This window comes from Lepisosteus oculatus, chromosome 12 (genome assembly GCF_040954835.1).
Source record: "Lepisosteus oculatus isolate fLepOcu1 chromosome 12, fLepOcu1.hap2, whole genome shotgun sequence".
In the NCBI taxonomy this organism is placed as follows: Eukaryota; Metazoa; Chordata; class Actinopteri; order Semionotiformes; family Lepisosteidae; genus Lepisosteus; species Lepisosteus oculatus.
The window spans coordinates 25,626,112-25,647,503 of record NC_090707.1 but is presented as its reverse complement, the minus strand read 5'-3'; the positions used below and the strand labels follow the sequence as shown (position 1 = coordinate 25,647,503).

The window sequence follows — 21,392 nt, the reverse complement described above, 5'->3', positions numbered from 1 at the left end:
TTATGAACTCCCTTACACCTGGGATCCATTTTATTTAAACTAAGGTTTCTAAAAATGCTGCCAAATACTAGATGTTGTGTAAATAAAAGTTGTGAAAATGTTCATAAATCACGATTTTTAAAATGCCTGTGGTTTGAAGGCTTTGTGTCATTTGTTTGCAGTTATTGACTGAAACGTTGTGTCTCGTAAGTAGGCGCTTTAATAAGAAAGCAAAGATTATGAAAACTGGAGAAAACAAATTATCCTGAACAAAATACAAGTTTGGAATTATGATTTATTATTTATAAATTAATATTGTTAATAATAATCATACGTTATTGTAGTTCAGTTTCAGTGGTCTTTTTAATACCATTTTGTTATTCTCGATTATAATTTTAATATATGCGCTTTCGTTGTAAGGCTTGTTGTAAAGGTTTGTGTTAAATTGCCCTACTGGGATGAATAAAGTATTCTGAATTTAATTAAATTACACTGGTTGAACTGTTTTTACTTCCACTGTTGATAGTATTCATGTTTGCTCTTTAATGTTTTTAATAATATCATTTAACATTGGACACGTTGTGATAGTCAATATCAGTCAATAAACAGTCAATATAGTGTGCATAATATTTACTATTTTTTTTAAAAGGAGTCTTTGTTAGAAGAAAAACTTGTGCCCTAAGCGCAAAAAAAACCCTGGACCTCCCTGCTTAGAAACATAGCTGAAATAGACAGGTCAAAATGTTTCCAAAGCAATCACAAGTGAATGAGTCAAAGAAATTGATGCATATGTTTTTAAAGAAAGTGGAATAGAGTAATACTACCAGCTATATAAATATATTTAGATCCTTATATTAATATTGAGATTAATTTCTTTAGTTATGCGATTCCATATTATATTCCCTATTAAGAGGATTCTAAAAAGTACACATTTCTTTACTGCAATAAGGACAGCAAATATTCATAGAAAAGGTTAAAACATTATAGCTTTTTATAAAGTATATAAACTTCATATAGTCAGACCGAGCATGTCAAACCTTATCAAAAACCACAGTAAGTGACTGAGTTAAAAGACTTTGATATAAAATGTTTATGAAGAAAGTGGAATACTATTGTGTATTTGTTTTTATTTTAGCTACCACTACCAGCCATATACAGTATGTTAAATATATTTATATTCCTAAATTAATATTGTTTATGATGTTCAGAGACATTATGCTCCTGTTATTTTTATGCTCAGCTACCTAAATTTCCCTTTAGTTGTAAAATCCCATATAAATATTCTATATTAAGTGTATTAAAACATCCACAGTAGAGAGATTAAATTAAGTAATTCTTTCACTTACATGTAATACACCACAAGTGCCACCTGTTGATCATCTTTGGCCAGTGAACCACATGCTGCAGTAGAGTTCAGCCCCTGTAGTGCATTACAGGGTTTTGACGGTATTCTGTATTCTTACTAGGTAACTTGTTGGAGAATGTGAATGGCTGCTACCCAATCCAGTTTGTGGATACCCCAGCCCAGCTAACTCTGCCCATCTGTTCCTAAGTGTGACTGGATAATTCTTTACCACTGCTACAAAACACATTACTTGACTACCTGGCTTACCTGACTTCCTCTTTATGATCTCTATTTGATCTCAAAAACATGTTATACTGACTTAAGAAGGTATATGGAAGCTTTGTCTTCTAAAAACAATTAACCGTTTTCTTTCCAAATATTTGTGTTGAATTTCATCTGTAAAGAGCTTACCTTGTTGATTATTAAACAAATGATTATCACCAAACCAGGAGCAAACACAGTTCTCTGGATAGAATCACTAATGGCCATTTGGCTTAAATCATGCAATGGAGTCTTTCACTACTAAGTAGTCAGCAAGCCTTTTTGAACTGAACATCTCTGAAATATACAGTACCTGCAGGACAACCAGAATTGAAGAAAGTAATGCTATGGCAGTGATTCTGCTGCATCAAAAGGTCATTCTATCTGAGCACTGCTAACAGTGATTTTAATTGTTTTGATCTAAGTGATGACCTCCTGTGTTCTTTTTGATGTCAGTGTATTGGTCACCCACAATGATGCTGTGAAGATCTCAGACTTTGGGACTTCTAAGGAGCTCAGTGACAAGAGTACCAAGATGTCCTTCGCTGGAACAGTTGCCTGGATGGCTCCTGAGGTGATCCGCAATGAACCTGTGTCTGAGAAGGTGGATATTTGGTAAGTATGAATGACTCAGGACTGATAAATTGACAATCCTACAATGCAACCATTAGCACCAAATAAAGTTTTAGTTAAGGTGAAAGTCATTCATTATTAGTAAAGTAGTATTGAATGCTTGAATGCATGAGTGCATTGTTAAGTCTCCATTGTGAATGAGATGTCTCCTTAAATATACCTTCCCAAAGAACCTCTTATCACTGCTGGAGAATCCAATCCATGTAAGTTGACTGTCATACCAAATTCTAAAAAATGTAAGATTTAGTCTGATGAAAACAGACATTTTTTTTGCTGTATTTTACTTCCTTTCATTCAGACCATTTATTCTTTTATGACATTTTTCTAAGTCCGTACTGACATAATGACAGAGTGCTATGAGTAATCAATTTAAAAATAACAATCTGTGTGCAATCTGTCACATTAAGTTTTCAGTGGTTTAGTCTCATTTTTTGTTAATGATTGATTTAAGTGTCTTAGCTCTACTGATCATGTTTAAGACATTTACTGTATATATGGAGCCTTGAAGCATATTTGTGATTTATTTAAAGTTTGTTATCTCCCACGCAACCTTAATATGACCCCTGTAAAACCCCATTTAAAAATGCCACACTAATGTTAAATACAAAATTGATTGGCATCTTCAAAACCTGTTATGTTAATATCATTTTCTACTGTGTGCAGGTCATTTGGAGTAGTGCTATGGGAGCTGCTAACAGGAGAAATCCCCTACAAAGACGTAGATTCCTCTGCTATCATCTGGGGAGTGGGCAGCAACAGCCTTCACCTCCCTGTCCCTTCAACCTGTCCTGATGGCTTCAAGATCTTAATGAAACAGACATGGTAAGAGGCAGGGATCAGCACAATGCGTCTCGGATCCCCTTGAAAATTAGATGATGTATCTCAGGGTGTTTTATCCTATTAGTAAACTTTAATGAGAAACTCAATGTCTGTCCAGTAACCAAATAGAAATCTAAATATTTTATCTCAACCAGTAAATAAAGGTACACACTTGGAACAGAGGTTGAGCTTGAAAACCTTGATGTTGCTGGTTTGAATTTTAGTCATGTCAATAGCTGATTGTAACCAGGATTTCCCAAGAGGCAGAGTTTCATTGTCTGAGCATTGAGAGTGCAGAGTTGGGATTAGTCGGGCAGTGTTTTTTAGCTTTCCAGGAAATAGCAGTGACTTGGGAGAACAGCTGCAGGCTTGACGTGATGTATACCTTCAATCATAAGGTAAGCCTGAAGATAAGGTGGCCTGAAGAAGACTCCATGGCTGAAACATTGTGTTTTCTTTCTTCTTTTTTCAGCATGGAATAAACCTATTACTTGTTCCTTTGTAGTATATAACTCATTTCTCTTACAAGCTTGAAACCCTGTCTTTATAGTGCCTACACAAACTTTTATTCATTATGGATTATGGTTTCAGTTACCCTTAGCCCTTTGTTTCAGGTTTTACAGAATAGCTTTAATTTTTAATCTAATCACTTAATTCCTATTCACTCCATCAGTCTCCAGAATTTTGCAGACGATAATACCATCTCCTTACTATTCCCTTATTTTTGTGGACAGTAGCCATTAGAACAAAATACAGAATTTTGTAAAAAATCTATAAAAGGGTCTTTCAAGATGGCAATTTTTAATTTAGTGCGACTTTCCTGACTTCATAAGTATTGGAATAAATATTTAATTTAATAATTGAGCCATTTTCAAAAGATTGTGTTCTAAATTAGTATAGGAATATACCATTTAGAATAGTTTTAAAGGAATCGGGAAGCTTGGGTATTTAGTTTGATCCAGGAGTGCCATGTATTAGTGTACATGCTGCCACAACGTACCACAAGAATACTGTGATGTTTATGTAGTGCACTGAGGGAGTGCAAAGATGGTAAAAGTGCTGCTCTCTTTCTCACTCTCTAACCCTCTTTGTTCTACTGCAGGCAGGGAAAGCCTAGAAACAGGCCCTCCTTCAGGCAGATCCTCCTGCACCTGGACATTGCCTCAGCTGACGTGCTGGGTACACCTCAGGAGACCTACTTCAAATCCCAGGTTAGCCCACAGACCCCCTTAGAGCTAAAAGCCTGTCTTTGTCCATAGGATGTCAATTCCTGAGTGGCGCTTTTCATTTCTATATTTAACTACCATCATAAATAAGTCCATGGATGTGAAAAACACTTGAGACTTGGTACTTGTCAGTGTCTGATGAACCAAAATGGTTAAAGTATTCTTATTTCTGCATTAAGGCTCAGAGCACCTTGCCTGGTTCATAGGTACATAGTCAGCTTCTCTACCTGGTATAAAACAATCGAAGCTTAGTAGTCAACTTGTGGTACTTTTTAGTTCTAAGTTAAAAATACTGATTCCATTCTCAACAGCCCATTAACCTTCTTATATTTCATTACTACTTAATACTAAATGCATATTGTAGTGCAAGCCTTCACAAGATGCTGTAGTAATGTAAAAAAAAGCCTCAACCAGTGTTCAGGTACCTGTCTTGTTTACTGACAAGCTGACACGGAAATGACTGAGGCTGCTACTCTTGTGAGAGCCTCCCCTCTCTCATTAACCTTAAACTTCCTCTAAACCATTCAATACTCCTAGGCCGTTCACTTCTTAACATGGGAGTTTAACCATTTTCCACTACTATGGTCACACCATAAGACTCATCTTCTCTGAATTTCCTGACACATTCCGCTCAAGCAGAGCAGACATGGACAGATGACTCAGCATGTGCCTTCTGTTGCCCAGACAGACCTGTACTCTGTAGCATTGCTCAGTCCTCTCCGGGATTGTGGCTGGAATCCTCACCTTTCCAGCATTGGATTTTTCTTCTGCTGTATTACTGCGAGAGCCAACTTCTCACTGTCCCCCTGACAAAGATAATCTATCCCGCTTGCCCCTCACTGACATATCAGCAGCTAAAATCCCAAAGGCTCACATCTCACCACACCATACAGTAAAATTTATATTTTACTGTATCACCCAAAACAGTTACTTAGATCAGCCTGTTATTTATTATAATTATTTGAAGTTTCCATGACGCAAGTTTAAATGAACACAACAGTCAGAATTATGCCGGCATCACACTACATGACTTTTCCTAGGATTTTCAGTCGTAGCCTTCATTTACAGAATCGTAAGAAAAATCACAGTGAATTGTAGATAGTCGCAGCCCGTGCCCGTTACTGTCAGATGTGCAGTGTGACACCCCCAGCGACCCAGCACTCTTAACAGTCCCTACGACTCTTTGCGGCTCGCTACGATCAAACAGGTTTGATTTTCTCATGGCGAGATGCAAGTCGTAGGGGTGGGCTCTTTTGTCTGCAACAGTCAACAGCCAATGAGCGCTCAACCAGAGGTACAATGCGGCTGCAAGGAAAGAAGGAAAGCGAGTATTTTGGACGGTAAATGGAGGAGAGGCTTGTCGACCTTTGGAGCCAGCACAGTCTGTTTGATGTTTCGTGTTTGTTTACTTTCGTGCGGTGCTCTTCCTCTTATTCCGATCAACTGAGAAATTCCTAAAATAGTAGGATGCAATGCAGTGGCTGTATTTCCCCTCACATTGCTTATCAAGTATGTGCTTCTATTTGGCATTGTTTGTAGGATTTGTACAAATCTTGGCATTGTTTGTGTGATGTGATGTTGCAGGCGGAGTGGAGAGAGGAGGTGAAGAAACACTTTGAGAAGATCAAAAGTGAGGGAACATGCATCCACCGACTAGATGAGGAGCTGATCCGCCGCAGGAGAGATGAACTGAGGTGTGGGACATGTTTTTGCACTGTTCCATAGTCCTGGAAATCCCTTCAATAACTGGCCTCTTACTTAAAACACCTGGAAAATGTATTAAGACTAGAGGAAGAAAAAATAAATTACCTCAAAGTAAGATGGCAAAATTAGTGTTAACTCTAGTATGTACAGAGTTAAATGTAAAGTGGTGTAAAAAAAAGGAAGTACACCCCATGAAAGGTATGTCTTTTTTTACTTTTTTGGACAAAAGGATATTTGATCGCCATTTCAACAATACTGATAGATAAAGGTGATCCAATTTTTAAAAATAACATTGAAAAATCACATATTGCACACATTTGTACTATTTAAATCAACAGAAATGCAAATGCCTTGTGCGTACAAGTTTGTACACCCTACCTTTATCATTGCATCAAATGCCTAAAATTAGAATCACGTGCACTAAAACAGCTGCAAATAATTAGAACATCACTCGAGAGTAACTTGGAGGGCACTGCCTTATATAAACATCACAAACCTGTGGTCTGGTCTGGTCTTAGTAATTGAGGCATGTGGCTACATCATGCCAGGATCAAAAGTGCTCTCTGAGGCCCTCCGAAGAAAGACTGTTGATGCCTATGAGTCTGGGAAGGGTTTTAAAGCCATTTCCAAGCAATTTGTAGTCAATCACTCCACTGTCCCAAAGATCATCTACAAATGGAGAAAATGTTAAACCACTGGCAATCTATCTTGGCCAGGTCATCTCACCAAATTCAGCCCAAGAGCTGACCGAAAGATGCTGCAGGAGGTCCCCAAGAACCCCAGGATAACATCAAGGGATTTAAAGGCAAAGTCTTGCCTCAGTCAATGGCAAAGTACATGAGTCAATCATCCGAAAGAGACTACACAACTTTGCCCTATATGCGAGGTCAGTAAGGAAGAAGCCTCTGCTCTCAAACATTAATATAGATGCATGAGTGAAGTTTGCTAGACAACACCTTGGTGAAGATCAGGACCATTGAAACAATGTGCTCTGGAACGATTAGAAAAAAGGTAGAGCTGTTTGGCCACAATGACAGACGTCAAGTTTGGCAAAACCCAAAAACTGCCTTTGACCAAAGGAACCTCATACCAACTGTAAAGCATGGTGGTGGAAGCATTATGGTTTGGGGCTGCTCTTCTGCCTTAGGGCCTGACCAGTTTGCAATCATAGAGTAAACCATTAATTCCACTTTGTACCAGAGAGTACTTGAGGAGAATGTGAGGCTGTCTTTCAAAAGCTGAAGCTGCACCATAAGTGGACCTTGCAACAAGACAATGACCCAAAACACTCAAGAATGGCTCAAAAAGAAGAAATGGAGGGTTATGGAATGGCCAAGTCAAAGCCCAGATCTTAACCCCATAGAAATGCTATGGGGGGACTTGAAGAGGGCAGTACATGCAAGAAAGCCCTCAAACACCACACAGTTGAAGGAGTTCTGTAAGAATTGGGCAAGAATTTCTCCAAGTCGATGTAGGAGACTGATAGATAATTACAAGAAACCACTTCAAGAAGTGATTTCTGCCAAAGGGGACATCACCAGCTATTGAAGCTATGGGGTGTACTTATTTTTTTCCACAGCAGACAATTGCTTTTCTGACTTTTTACTGTTGAATAAATTATTGTAAATAATAATTTACATTGTTATTTGTTACGTCCTATTGTTATTTGTTATTGTTGATCATATTTATATTAAATATCCATACATGCAAATATGTTGGAAAACACACACCTTTTCATGGGATGTACTTACTTTTTCACAGCACTGTACATTAAGTTCAGCTTTAATGTCAAATACAAATTCTAAGTCGTTACTTTATATCACAAAATGCAACTCTTCTTGGGTGATTTGATCCAGTCCAAGTTCAAGTCCAAGTTCTTCATTAATTTAAGGAAGGGCTTGTCTGCTTCTATATTTATAGCATGGTATGATCTTTGGTTTCATTTTTCTGTTTTGTTAATTAAAAATGTGTTTTTAATCAGGTGCCTATTCCTGCTGTACCTCTGGTAGTAATAAATGTCAGAGAAATGCTTAACAAGTATTCAGAGAAACCATGTGAAAAGCAAAGCTAGGTATAGTTTCTCCAAAAGTGTGTGGTCAATTTTAGTAGCATAATGTTGAAAAGCCCTGGTGCTGGAGAGCCACAATTCAAAATGTTTTATAGGTCACCCTCAAATCATCACTTTCTAAACGCTTATTACTTGTGAGTTAGATTAGAGATAAGTAAAAATAAATAAACTACCTGTAGCTCTCAGGGATTACAATGAGACATTACCAACTTAATGGAATTTATCAAAACTTCCTTTTAGGTCTTTACAGGGTACAAGGACAGAGAAAATATGCTTTGTAGCTGCAAGGTTCGTCAAATACTGTTACCTGTATTAATTCCCTTGGCTCCTCTTGCTCTCCGTCTTTCTCAGGCATGCGTTGGATATCCGAGAACACTATGAAAAGAAACTGGAGAGGGCCAACAACCTGTACATGGAGCTCAGTGCCATCATGCTGCAGTTGGAGGTCCGGGAGAAGGAACTTATCAAGTAGGTGCCTCCTCTCCTACTTGGCACTAAAGCTGTAAAATGTCCTGCCTGAGAATCTAATATAAGCCCCTGTAGCATCTCTCCAACATGTCAGACTTCAGCCCTTTTTAAGATTGTAGAACCTTATTTATGCAGGGTTTTGACCACATTTGTACAAATAAAAAAAACTTTTAGAAAATATAACATTCTGAAATATTATTGTAACGTTTTTTTTCTGAGAAAGAAGGCATGTATAAAATAGAAGAAGTAGTAATGATTTATTAATTAGAACCTTAGTGTCTCCTGGTTTCCCTGTGCCTTTGAGCTGTCAGGTATTAGATGTTAATATTGATATTTTATATTTTTATATTAAATATTAAATATTTTATTATTTTTCCAAACTAAAGTTAATGAGATGCTTTCATAGATAACTCATGATCATTAATGGAAAAAGTTCTGAAAAAAGGGCAAGTGACTAAGTTTTTAAACAACTAAAGAATTTTCTTCAGGTAGAACTAATGTTAGTGACTCTGTCCTCATATAATAGAGTTCTGTATGCCTATGGTAGGGCTTTGTTCATGTTCAGTTACTTTTTCCAATAAACCTTTTTTAATTACAGTATGCTCTAAGCTAGAGGTGTAAATTTGTCTTAATATAGTTCATGCAAACCAGGGAAAACTGCACTAAGTCAGATGTTCTGTAAATTAGTCCTGTTTCCCAGAAAATCAATTCATTTCTGTGCTTTCTGATAGCACATGGCTGTTAGTACAGTTGCAAGCGGTACTGATAACTGATAAATAGGCTAAACAACCAAACAACCACACACACAAGTGTTGCTGAGGCCTTTTTAAAATGATACCACCTATTAATATTAATTTCAAGAAAGACATGTTAGCATTAAAATTCAGACAGATTTAAAAAAAAAAGGTTTGGCCTGTAGGTCTAAACCTGTTTAAAATCTCCAGTGAATGGTAGTTAGATTGGATGTACAGTTCGTGATCCTACAGTTATATTAAATCCACTGCCATGCCCTGCCAGGAGGGAGCAGGCTGTGGAGAAGAAGTATCCCGGGACGTACAAGCGCCACCCGGTGAGGCCCATGGTCCGGCCCAACGCTGTGGAGAAGCTCATCAAGAAGAAAGGCAGCATGGCACACAAGCCAGGGGTGCAGGCAGCCAAGCGGTGAGTGCTTCCACTGCCCCAGCTGTCTTTTTTTTTATTTGTTCTTCAAGTTGGATCAAAGTGTACACCAAAGAAACATCCTGTGGCCACAAAGCAGAAACCAAAGACCAGTCAGTTAATCATTCAGTCTTTATTCTAGGTAGTTCCTTTTCTTGATGAGCACATTCCCAAAGTGCATTGCAAAGTCATTCGCTTGTAATAGAGGATAAGGATGTAGTGGCACAGTGTAGTGAAAATTCATATTCAATCAAAAATAACATAGGCATAGACGAACTAGTCTCAACCACCTAGGGTCCTGAGGCCACCTGGGAGCCCCCTCAATGGCATAAACACAGCATACTTTTTATTGGCACGCTCAAACGTGAACCTATAGCAACTCTTTCTTACAGGATATTCTGTAGGTTATCCTAATGGAAGCCCAGTCAAAAAATAATGACCAATCATAATTAAGTACGTAATGTTTCGGAAGCTCAGAAAAGAAGAGAGAGATAAGCAATCTCAAAACAGAGGTACACTGAATCAAGTCATTGTAGTAACGTACAATGTGCATTATAATGTAATAATTTGTTTTTCATTTGGTTTTGAGTCAGATCCACGTAGCTAGTGAACGCTAGACATTTTACATTTTCAAACTAGAGACGTAAACTACTTTTAGGTGTTTTTATTAGAAGTTAACAGATTCAAGTTTTCCACAAATGTACACCTGCTGTGTGGGTCACCTGGCTAAATATCAGTGCCATCCAGTCAACCAAAAATGTGAAAGCAAATGTACAGAACCAAAGATTGTTAATCAATTATACGTAATCTGCATTAAAACACATAGTATTTTTCCTTGCGGTTTCACAACCCGAGTCTCTTCAGATTGCAATCTCTCTCCCAGTGACAGTGGCAGGAGCAGAGAGGAGCTTTTCAGAGCTCAAGATGATTAAAACATACCTGAGGTTGAAAATGTAGTTAAATTGATTTATAGAACATTTTTTATAAAACTTTCATCTGCCCAGCCTTACTGAGGTCATCTCCCTTGTTTTTTCTTACTTAATTTCACATTTATTTCTACAAAGGTTTCATTGTAGTAATTCAAGTTATTGGATAAAATTTAGAAGTAACAGAGATCTTGTTTATCATTGTTTATTGTTATTAATGCACCTTTTGATTACTTTCAATATTAAAATACTTCATCTTTGTAAAATCTGTGCCTTCTTTATAAATTGTTTATTAATGTGTTCTCCAAAGCTGGTTAATACAAGTTTTCTAGTTCTATAATTAATTTTATTGATATAAATATTAAAATAGGGTTATGTTTGGAGCTTATAATAGTGTCTGTGCAAATCGTGATCTGAAGGGGCCCCTTTCCATTGTCTTGCTTAGGGCCCCCAAAACACTGGGGCTGGCCCTGATTACTTGTCCTTACGTTTGCAAGATTGTTTGATGACCAGAAGGAAATGTTAGATTTAGCTATTTTAAACTACCTCTACTTACTCCAGGTCTTCTACAGGTTTTTGCGCTGGGACCCTTTACTGGAAACAACATTTTTCAAATGTTGCCTAAACATTTGACTTAACGTATACATGTTGCCTCATGGTCAGATCATTCACTATTATTGATTTGGGTTTCTCTGCCATGGTCTTAACACTCATATTAGTAAGAAAAACAAATTAAATACAACCCCTGCTGTTTTGCACTCTACAAGTGTTTGACAATAAGAAATGAATGCAGCATACTTTTCTTAAGATCAGCCGTGACAAACTGGTATTATCTTCATAGGCTCCCAGCGTTGGCTTCACAAAGTTGGTAACTTTGGTGTTGTTTTTGCAGAAATCAAAGCCTCTGTGGAATTCAGAATCCTTGTATCACTTGTAGTGCCTCAAGTATCACAAGGGTATATGCTCGGTGAAGACTCTTGCTGAATATTTGATACATGCCTTTATTTCATCATGAGTACACTGCTCTTTTAAAGTACTAAATAAACTTATTAAAGTATTTCCAATCTTTTCTGTTTTGGTTGCTGAAGTGCTCAGCACAGAGCCGTTTTTAAACTGCACTGACTACCAGTGAAATTTAAAGTGAACCTTAAGGTCCTTCTGCTTACATGTAGGAACTGATTGGTCTAGCTCTGGACTGTACAGCTGTTAATCTGAGATTGGCCTTTTTAATCTGCCAAAGACCAGGCTCCATTCAAAAGTGTGATGTAGCCTTCTTATGTGTACCACCGCATCTATGGAGTTTACGGCCCAAATCCTTTAGAGTCCCTGAATTTGTTGATACTTTAAAAGCTAACATCAAAATCTGTGTTTGATAAACTTTGATTAAGATGTTATGAACTAAAAGCTTTTAATATATAATTTAGTTTAACTTGAGATTCCACTCATTATTTTTAAATATTTTTTTTTCCTTTTTTTTGCTTTTGTGTTCATACTGAAAGGCATTACATGTTTTTAGTGTTTTTTAAAGTTCTGTTATTATTATTATTATTATTATTATTATTATTATTATTATTATTATTATTATTATTATGTGTTTGGCTATCCCAGTCACACACAGTTGTTTTCTGATACAGATTTCCTCCTCAATTTATTCCCTCAGACCGGACCTTCTGCGCTCAGATGGTATCCCCAGTGTGGAGGTTCTGCCTTCCCCCTCACCGCTCTCTGGGAGCCCCAAAGTGTCCACCCCTCCTGGGAAGGCCAGGTACCGCAGCAAGCCCCGGCACCGGCGGGGAAACAGCAAAGGCAGCCACAGCGAATTCTCAGGTATCCTGAAGAATGTAGCAGCTGCACCAGAGGAACAGCAACCCTTGCAACACTACCACCAACACCATCACCACCACGCCCGAGAAGACGCTGTGGCCAATTGTGCCAACAACCTGCGTTACTTTGGCCCTGCTGCAGCCTTGCGCAGCCCACAAACTGACCACCTGCAAAGGCGTGTCTCAGGCTCCAGTCCTGACCTCATCTCCACCGCTATGGAGGCTGACTCCCGTGAGCGTGCGACCCCTGACAGATCTGGCCCAGGCTCCCTGTGCCCATGCTGCCAAGCCCACCCTTTCCCAGGTTGCCCCCACTGCCAGGAGACTGCTGGAGAAAGATTTCCTGCCCCCAGCCATCCCAAACGTCCCTCATACTCCCTGCTTAGCACCTACGAATCACACCCCCAACAGGATGAGCACGGTCTTCCAGCCTCCAAGGACAAAGATGGGGTACCCCATGACAACTCTCCCCACGACATCACCCCACCTGGTTTACCACGATCTCTACGGCCTCTCAGGAAGGTAAGAAACAGGTTCAGTGTTAAGGGTGGACAGCTGTGACTGGACATGAAATGATAATCAAAGACAGATTTGGTTAGGGAATGGGTTTAGGTATTTCACCTATATTAGGTATGTGTTAATATAAAAAAGGAGATTATGGTCTTTTGATCTTTAGAAGGCATGTTGTAACAGTGTTTCACACTAGACTTGTCCTGATTAAGGGTTTAATGCCAGTTATGAAGTGTAGATACATAGCAATACTTGGCATCCATCATTACTATCAGAAAGTCACTCATTCCTGGTTAGAGCAACAAACTGGATGGGATACTGGATGAGATACCAGTTCATCACAAGGCAAGCCCACTGACACACAACTGTTCATACTGTCACACAATTTAGAGAGCACAGTTAACTTACTGTAGGCACCATGTCTTTGGAAAGTGGGAGGAAACCAGAGCACCCAGAGACACTAGAAGGCTAACTAATAATCAGTGCACCATGCCACTAACATCTTGGTATTAAAGTAGAAATTATTTGGTAACACTTCATTTAAGTACAGAGGGGATTATTATTTCTATTTTAAGAACAAGTGCTCTATTGAGGTTCGGAGTGTTTTTAATGACTTTTTTAGGGTGTTTAATTAACCACTACTACAAGCTATGAGAGGACTGAGAGTCTGCAGTTGAATAACTGTTTCTGCTGTTATTTAGGATGGTGATGATTCGTCTGAAGAGGAGGAAGGGGAGGTGGACAGTGAAGTGGAATTTCCAAGGAGACAGAGGTAAAAGATGGCTTATACATCGTTAAATAGTGAACACGGTGTATGCATTGTAATGCAGATTGCACCCATGTTAATTACTGAATTTATTTGTTTACACAAAGAAAAGCATTGAGAAGTGAATTTCAGCTCCAACCTTTTAACTTGAAGGCATTCGTCACCCATTAGAACCCCACATGTTTTGTCTCCTCTTGTTTAGTTCTAGTTTTGCTATGTTGGATCCACACATTTTAAACTTATAGCTTTGGCTTAAGGTTAGTGTTACAGTAGGTAAGGGTAGAAGGAGAGTGGAAGTCACTCTTCTTCATATCACACTTAACACTTTTGTTTTGGAGGAGATCTATGTATTGCATATGTATATATATTGGATACACTTTGGTTAAAAATAAGGAAAATCAATGAGCTTTAAAAAAAAAACATCATTGTTCAGACATGAATACAGACAACCTCTAAGTCATGGGTTCCCAATCCTGGTCCTGGACCAAAACAGCTGCATTTTTTTTGTTCCAGCTGTGCCCTCAGTTACACAATCAAACCCTTCATTGACTTAATGAGATACAGTAAAGTACAAAGAAGAAACAAACTCATGACTAAACAAATTCTAAACCTGAAAAAAATATAATGCATAATGCCGTGTATCGCTTGCTAAGTAATAATAATACCAGCTTATGTGCTGGACCACCAAGCCTCCAAAATCAACTAATTAATAGATCTGTAGTACAGCTGCAAAGCTCCCTGCAGGCATATCTTGCCTTTCAATTAGCAGTTGTTTCAAAGGAAGCCCCCTCCACCCTCTCTCACAGGCCACATCGCTGCATGAGCAGCTTTCAGTCATATTCCACCTTCAGCTCAGAGAACCTGTCAGTGTCAGATGGTGAAGAGGGCAACACCAGCGATCACTCTCACAGTGGGCCTCTGGAGCAGCTCAGCAACAGCCAGGAAGAACGACTGGACGAACTGCTTTCACAAACTCCGGAACTCCCCATTGACATCTCCACCCAGTCCGATGGCCTCTCGGACAAGGAGTGTGCAGTTCGCCGCGTGAAGACCCAGATCTCCCTGGGCAAGCTCTGTACCGACGAGCACAGCTATGAGGTCTGCTTCTCTTTTATTTTTTATGGAACTGCCGTGAACCATTCTCACATTAGTGTGGATTGTTCAGTCAGGCCATTTTGATTGTTTTTCTCAGCATTCTATTTTGCTCTGTTCTTTCATAGATCAGACAATCCTTCTCCCAAGTATTTTTGACAGTAGGCACAGGCTTTTTCTTGATTGCAAAATTGTACGTGAATGCAAATATAAACAGATATTGTCTCGAAATATTACATGATGTTATGCACATAATGTAAAATCATTATGTGTAAACACAAACATTTGGTCTTATGAAGTTGTTTTTTGCAATAATTTAAGAGATTGTATTTTCTCAATCTCAGAAATGTGGTAGGGGCTCGACTCCTTCAGCCTTCAGGTGAAGTCAACAGCTAGACTTCACTAGCATACCATTTTATCACACTATTTTATTGGAATACTCGCTCCATATTGTAGGTAAAAAACGTTGTTCTAACATTTTAGTTTCATTTCCTGATGTTCTTCTCAGTGTTTTTTTCCTGATTTTTTTCCAGTGGATTGGAGGAAAATCCCCCCTAATAACTACTTCTTCCTTTATGCCTACATTCTTGATAGTATTATATTAGACTAAATTATGTGTATTATGTGGTTATTTTTGTATTCATCACCATCACTCTTAAGTAGCATGCAGTGATGATGTGATTGGTAACCTCGATGTCTTGCTTTACATTCCTTCTGCTGTTGGTATTTCAATATTAGTACTTAAATATCTGGTCTTTTGATGGTTTGATGTTCTCTTTTGGGTTCCTTTGTTGGCTCCAGTCCTTTTGGTTCCTTTTCAGATTTTACTTGTATACTCAAATTTTATAATCATGTTTTGATGCTTTTGTAGATTGGTCTACCAGTGACTATGTCTCTATAGACGTCCATTACCATAGAAATAGAAATATTTTGAGTAGCTGGAAGCCTCCCCAACAAGCCAGTGATTCTTCATTATCTGTTTGTTTCACATTAAAAGTGCATTGTTAATTTCAATCGTTTACCCAATCCTGAACAACTAGATCTTCACTTGTCTTTTTTGGGAGCTTGTCTACTCCTTGAATGTTTTGTGTCACCTTGTGTACAGAAATAATTACTGCTATTGACTAAGTCCTTGATGCAAATCATTTTTATCTAAGAACAGATACATTTATATACAACAATGAGCATTACCACAATTTTCATATCCTTTTTAATGATTTTCAGGACAGGGCTGGATTTTGGTGTTCATAGGCCCTAGGCACTTTCACTCCAAAATGTCCAAAAAGAAGAGTGCACACCAATTGTATTGCATCGATTGACATGATGCACTTTAACCTATTCTAATGCTAAACCACATGATTGATGGAGCGAGTCGAGCGACCATTACTTCGATACTTCAGGTTTATAGAACAGCTGCTGGATAGCGTATGATTATTGATTTGAAGCACCTACAGTAGAGTCGATTGCAAGCATGTTGTTTCAGCTCGTTTTTCGTTAGTCACTAGTGCTTAAATTCTTCATAGCTCCTACAGATTTTGTAGGCCCTAGGCACTGTGCCTACAGTGCCTAATAGGAAGTCCGGTACTGTTTCAGGGTATAACATGTTATTTGATGTTATTCTTTGTATAGACTCAATACATAGTCACTAATCACTATATACTATATACAGGCCTTTTGTACCTAGATATTGATGAAGTGCCATAAGAAGTGGCCAATTTTATTTTTAATGTGTTCTACAGATCAAAATAACTCTTTCTCCAAACTAACTCTTTCTGTTTGACCTTTGTGTCTATATAGGCAGTGTATTATTTGTAATTTTATGGTTCATGTTTCTCATTGAAAGTGTTCTTTTCAAAGTGTGACTTCAGTAAGCATATTACATAAAAATGCTTCTTGGAGCTGCTTATGACTTATATAGTTTCTGGGTAACCAAACAGTGATAAATATTTTGGCTTGTTTGCATTGTTTCCATTTATCTGAGCCAAGCGGAGAGTTAGTTATTTTGTCATATTTATTACCACATTTCTATTTTATCATGTCTGTGAGGAATTTGTGCATGTTTTCTGCATAGAACCATTAAAAAGGGTACAAAGTGGAGATGCTTTTTTGCCTATCGTGTGCATGTGGTTGTTGTTAGGGCAGTTATTTCTGAATCACTGATATTTAGTATCCGGTGTTTCTGTTGCTTTGTTTTCCTCTGTATAGTTAACTTAGACATCCTGCGTTGCATTCCAGCATGGGATACATAATTAACCATTCATCTGATGTGTGTGTTTGCAGAATCCCCTGCACTACGGAGAGTCAGACTGTGATTCCTCAGAGGCAGAGTGCTCCGATGCCACAGTGCGGAACAACAAGCCCTGTGGCACCTCCACCTGGTGAACCCTGACAAACACTGGGAGACGATGCTCTGCTTTCAGGAGACCTTTGAACAAAACCGCAATAACAGAATCACACAGCAGAAACACTAAAACAACCTTTGAACCCCAGCTCCCTCATTGTACCCCATCCCCAAATACCAGCCTTTCCAGATCACCAATCCTGGGAAGCTTCCATTTCCAGTTACCTATGGCAGGGATTATATTTGTTCAATAATGTAGCTAGTGTAACATTGATAATTTATTTTTGTTTGAGGTTTAAAAAAAAACAACTTTGTATTGTAAAGCTTGGAGTATATTTGCTGAGAGTGAGAAACTGGAAGACTCAATGTGGATCATAGATCTGACTGTCAGTGCCTGTGCTGGGGCCATCAGGGGTTGTTACTGAACTGGTTCTGCTGAGAAGAACCCACGCAGAATTTTGCTACAACACTGTTTGTGTCCGTAGAGGGAGAAACTGAGGAGATATTTGCAAAACTCCTAAACTTTACTCAACCAAACAGCATAACATGGTGCAGGCCATTCCAGTATCAGTTGAAGGTCTTTTTAAAGGGGTTCTCTTTCAGCCAGTTTTTGTTCTCCGACTAGAAATCATCTGGCTGTGTTTTTCTTTTTTAAGTTTACAGAAACAAGCCCCTTTCCTACACTCTTCCAGAAATAAGGAGTAAAAAAAGCTCAAACACCAGCATGAATATTTGCTCTTCCCCCAAAGCCATCCAATTTATCCATCAAGCATGTCTGCTCAGCCTGCAGTATGAGACTACCTAATGAGCATGACCTATATTTCCAGTGGTTGTGACTAATAAATACCAGATACAGCATAAACCAGCATATGAACTCAGCCCAATCCAAATGTTTGTTTTTTTCATTGTTCGTTTCTTTTTAAAAATTAAGTTTGAAGTTCCTGAACAAGAACCAAACCAGTGTTGTTTCCCTAGTCTATTTTGTTCAGTCTGCTAACAGAATTTTACAATGTCTTCAAAGCAACTCTATATTTCCTATTTTCTTTGACCAGCCCTTTGTCTCAATGCTTTCCAATGTGAGTGAAAGTGTGACTTATGTACACTGGAGAATGAAGCCACCAGCTCCAGGCTTACTGCAGCATTTTTACAGTAGCATAAAAGGACATTTCTGTGCAACAGGCAACTAGTTGTTTTCAAGATGCAGTATCCCTTTTATGTTGCTTCAGGTCAAGGTGCTCCTTTCTATTTTTGATTCTCAAACTGTGATTTTGTCCGATGTGCTGAACAATTGAAGAGTTTATATTGTGATCTTTTCTGGTGTTTCCATAACAGACAATTGATAGATTGCATTATTTTCTTATCTGTGAGGAGTGGAGTAATTATGGGAGTTGCTGAAGGATAAAAATGTATGTAAACCTTGAAGGTATTTTCTTGTAGTTTTCCAGTGTTAGACATGGGATTTAAAATATATGGGATAAATGTGCTTTATTTTTGCAGCAGTTTAAAAATATCAAAAATAGTAAGGAGAAAATATTGGGAAATATATCTGGAGGAAAAAAAATCAAGGCAGGTGAACTCCCCTTTGTTGGTGAGTGATAGAGAGCAATACGGGCCGATGGCTGTCATAGGAAGGTCACTTCCATGTGCTCAGGATTGTCTAGCAGGCTAGACAGTATCTTTCATTATAAAACTTGGCGGGTTTGGAGATTTATGTATATCGTCTTAATATAAAACAAGTTTAAATTTTCATATAAAAATGTGATTTACACTGCCTGCTTTGCTAAATGCAGTAGAGTACAGGATTTACTGTTTTATAGTTAGGTGCTGTCAAATGTTGTGTACTCTCTGAAGTACGAACTGTTCTTATCCACTAGGTGGAGATAACAAACCAAGGTATAGTTATTAACAACAGCAACAGCAGCACATGACTTGTTTTATTTTTATAGCTCCAAATATGTAGTTTATCGAGCCTTGAAGAACATTCTTAACCAAGGACTTAGTTTTATGTGCTCTGTTTAATAAAGTAGCTGTTTTATAATTTATTTTTCCTCTGTGTAAAAAGGGATACTGCATCTTACAATGTTATATTTGTGCTTAGCTGCTACTCTTTTTAGGTAAATACTGTACATAGTCTAGTGGGAATCAACCACTCAGTGTTGAAATGAATTTTGATTGCAATTCTTCAAAACATATTTACAGGTGAAATTATGAAAGGGCTAATCTGGATTGAATTGGACTGTGTGCGTCTTTCAATAAAAATCACAAAACTGAAAGGTGATGGTGCACTTTTGGGAGACTGATGACATTATCCTGCATTATCTAAAGACAACTGTATTGAACAGGAGGAGATCCTATCACACCATTTACCTATAGGTTTTATCTGCTGCGTTGTATGTGAACAAAACACTCGTTTGGCATTATAAATGGTGCCATAAATGTTTTAACACATTGCATACAATTTAATTGAGGTAGCTTTCCATAGCTTGCAGCATTCATAACCTCTCTAAGGACAGTATTTAACATAGAGTAGGAAAGTTACTACTTCCATGTTTATGATGAAAGTAAAGTGATCATTGCAGTGATCTTCTGGTGTGGTTGGACCATCAAAGGCTGCTCAGGTTCTTCTAACGAAAATGATTGGAAAAGAAAGTGATAAATTAATTAAACTGAGCACTTTAATTAATAATATCCCACAGCAGTTCTGTTGCATCCACTAGGCTTCTCACTTGGTCCAATTCAGCTTGTTGTATTAAAGAACCTGAAGTGAATTGCGGCCTCTCTGTATCTCTCCCTATGTTTACAATGTCTTTAAAGAATTTACTGAAACGGTTATTACTGTAAATCAGCACAGTGGTGAAGAGTGAAGGACAGTGTGTTATGCCATGTCAAATCTTGTAAATTATTCCATTTTAAAATCTTAATTTAATTTTATTTAATTTTTTGTAGCTGGCCTACATGAAGATCACTTAATTTATGATGTAAACCTGTTGTGTCTGTAGATCAGAAGTTCTGTTTGTTTTTGGCAATTTTAAACAGAAGCTGCTTTAGTTGCATCATGTTTTTAAGTCCAAATACTGTGTCAGTGAATGATTAAATGATGGATCTTAATTGGGTGTGGAAAGGGCTGTTGGCATAGTTTTTTTTACTAATCAATCTGGATTTTATAAATGAAAGTCAGTAAGTGCTAATCCTACATTTTATTTAATCTTTTTCTTAGACTGGGCAGGGACTGAAAAGCTATGCACAGGTAGTCCAGACAATATGTACATGTTTGTAAATCTTGGTCATAACAGTCTCTTCAGACTGCAATATGTAATGGCACAAATTGTACCCAATACAACTTGAAGTGGTGGAATTTCCCTACGATAATTTTCTTCCAAAACACAAAAAAAGATTCTCAAAGTTGATTACTTTCCTGCAGTCTCTCTTGTGTTTTATTACTGTATTGTGTGGTGGCTACTGTCCCAATATTAATTTGTTTTTACTGAACAGAGTATACACATCTTAAAATGGAAGTATGGGAGGGGTTCCAATTTGTGTGAAAATAAATTTGTTTATTTATTGCGGAGTGGTAATTGTTCACTTAAAACAAACCCCAAAAGACATTGGAATAAAATTAAGTTCAGGAATAGAGTTTAAATCATTATACTCTACTGTTTAAGAAAAATAATTTCAGGTTTTTCATCTACATTTATGTTATTTATGGACTGATGAGCAAAGATACGATTAGGCCTTTTTTACAGATTGTTCATAAAGAGGTAGGTTGTTGTCAGCTTTGTAGTCCACCTGGAATATATATTTGAGATACTAACTTCAGATGGATTGTGGTAAACCTGGTGTTTCGCTTGTAATTTTGTCCTCCAGACCTTATCAGTTGAGTCTCTCAGGACCTTAATTGGGCTACATCTGTCTGCCATTGGACTTGACCTTTCCAGATAATAGAAGTCTGGTTGGATCTTGATCAGATTGCAGTGGGATGATGAAACTAATCTAAGATGCCCTTAGTAGTTCACCAGCCACTATGTGTTCCTTTGGAGCCTTCTGTAAATGCCAACAGCTCTTTTTACCCTGTGGAAGCTCATGAAAATTGTATTTCCCCATGGGAGTGTCTCGGGTCTCTCTTTCCTCTGTATCCATTCATCAACTGTTTTAATGGCTTCCTGATCAACCAAACTTGACCATGTCCTGTATTAACCATTGTACAGTATTGGGAATAAGAAGGAATATCAAAGCAAACAACTGCATGGAATAAAAGCCGATGTACTGTACCAAC

The 21,392-nt window shown here is 37.9% G+C and overlaps 1 protein-coding gene across 6 annotated transcripts in view; it reads left to right on the top strand.

Annotated features, from left to right (window-relative positions):
- map3k13 (mitogen-activated protein kinase kinase kinase 13) overlaps nt 1-21,392 on the top strand; it is an 89,729-nt gene extending 68,337 nt beyond the window's left edge. For all 6 annotated transcript variants that reach the window (XM_006636658.3, XM_015359167.2, XM_015359165.2 and 3 more), the window contains 10 exons: nt 2,042-2,200; nt 2,882-3,040; nt 4,140-4,248; nt 5,848-5,957; nt 8,387-8,503; nt 9,521-9,664; nt 12,248-12,932; nt 13,622-13,692; nt 14,493-14,784; nt 17,059-21,392. In XM_006636658.3, coding sequence (XP_006636721.2) covers nt 2,042-2,200; nt 2,882-3,040; nt 4,140-4,248; nt 5,848-5,957; nt 8,387-8,503; nt 9,521-9,664; nt 12,248-12,932; nt 13,622-13,692; nt 14,493-14,784; nt 17,059-17,160 — 1,948 coding nt within the window. In that variant the 3' untranslated portion in view covers nt 17,161-21,392. The remainder of the gene's footprint in view (nt 1-2,041; nt 2,201-2,881; nt 3,041-4,139; nt 4,249-5,847; nt 5,958-8,386; nt 8,504-9,520; nt 9,665-12,247; nt 12,933-13,621; nt 13,693-14,492; nt 14,785-17,058) is intronic.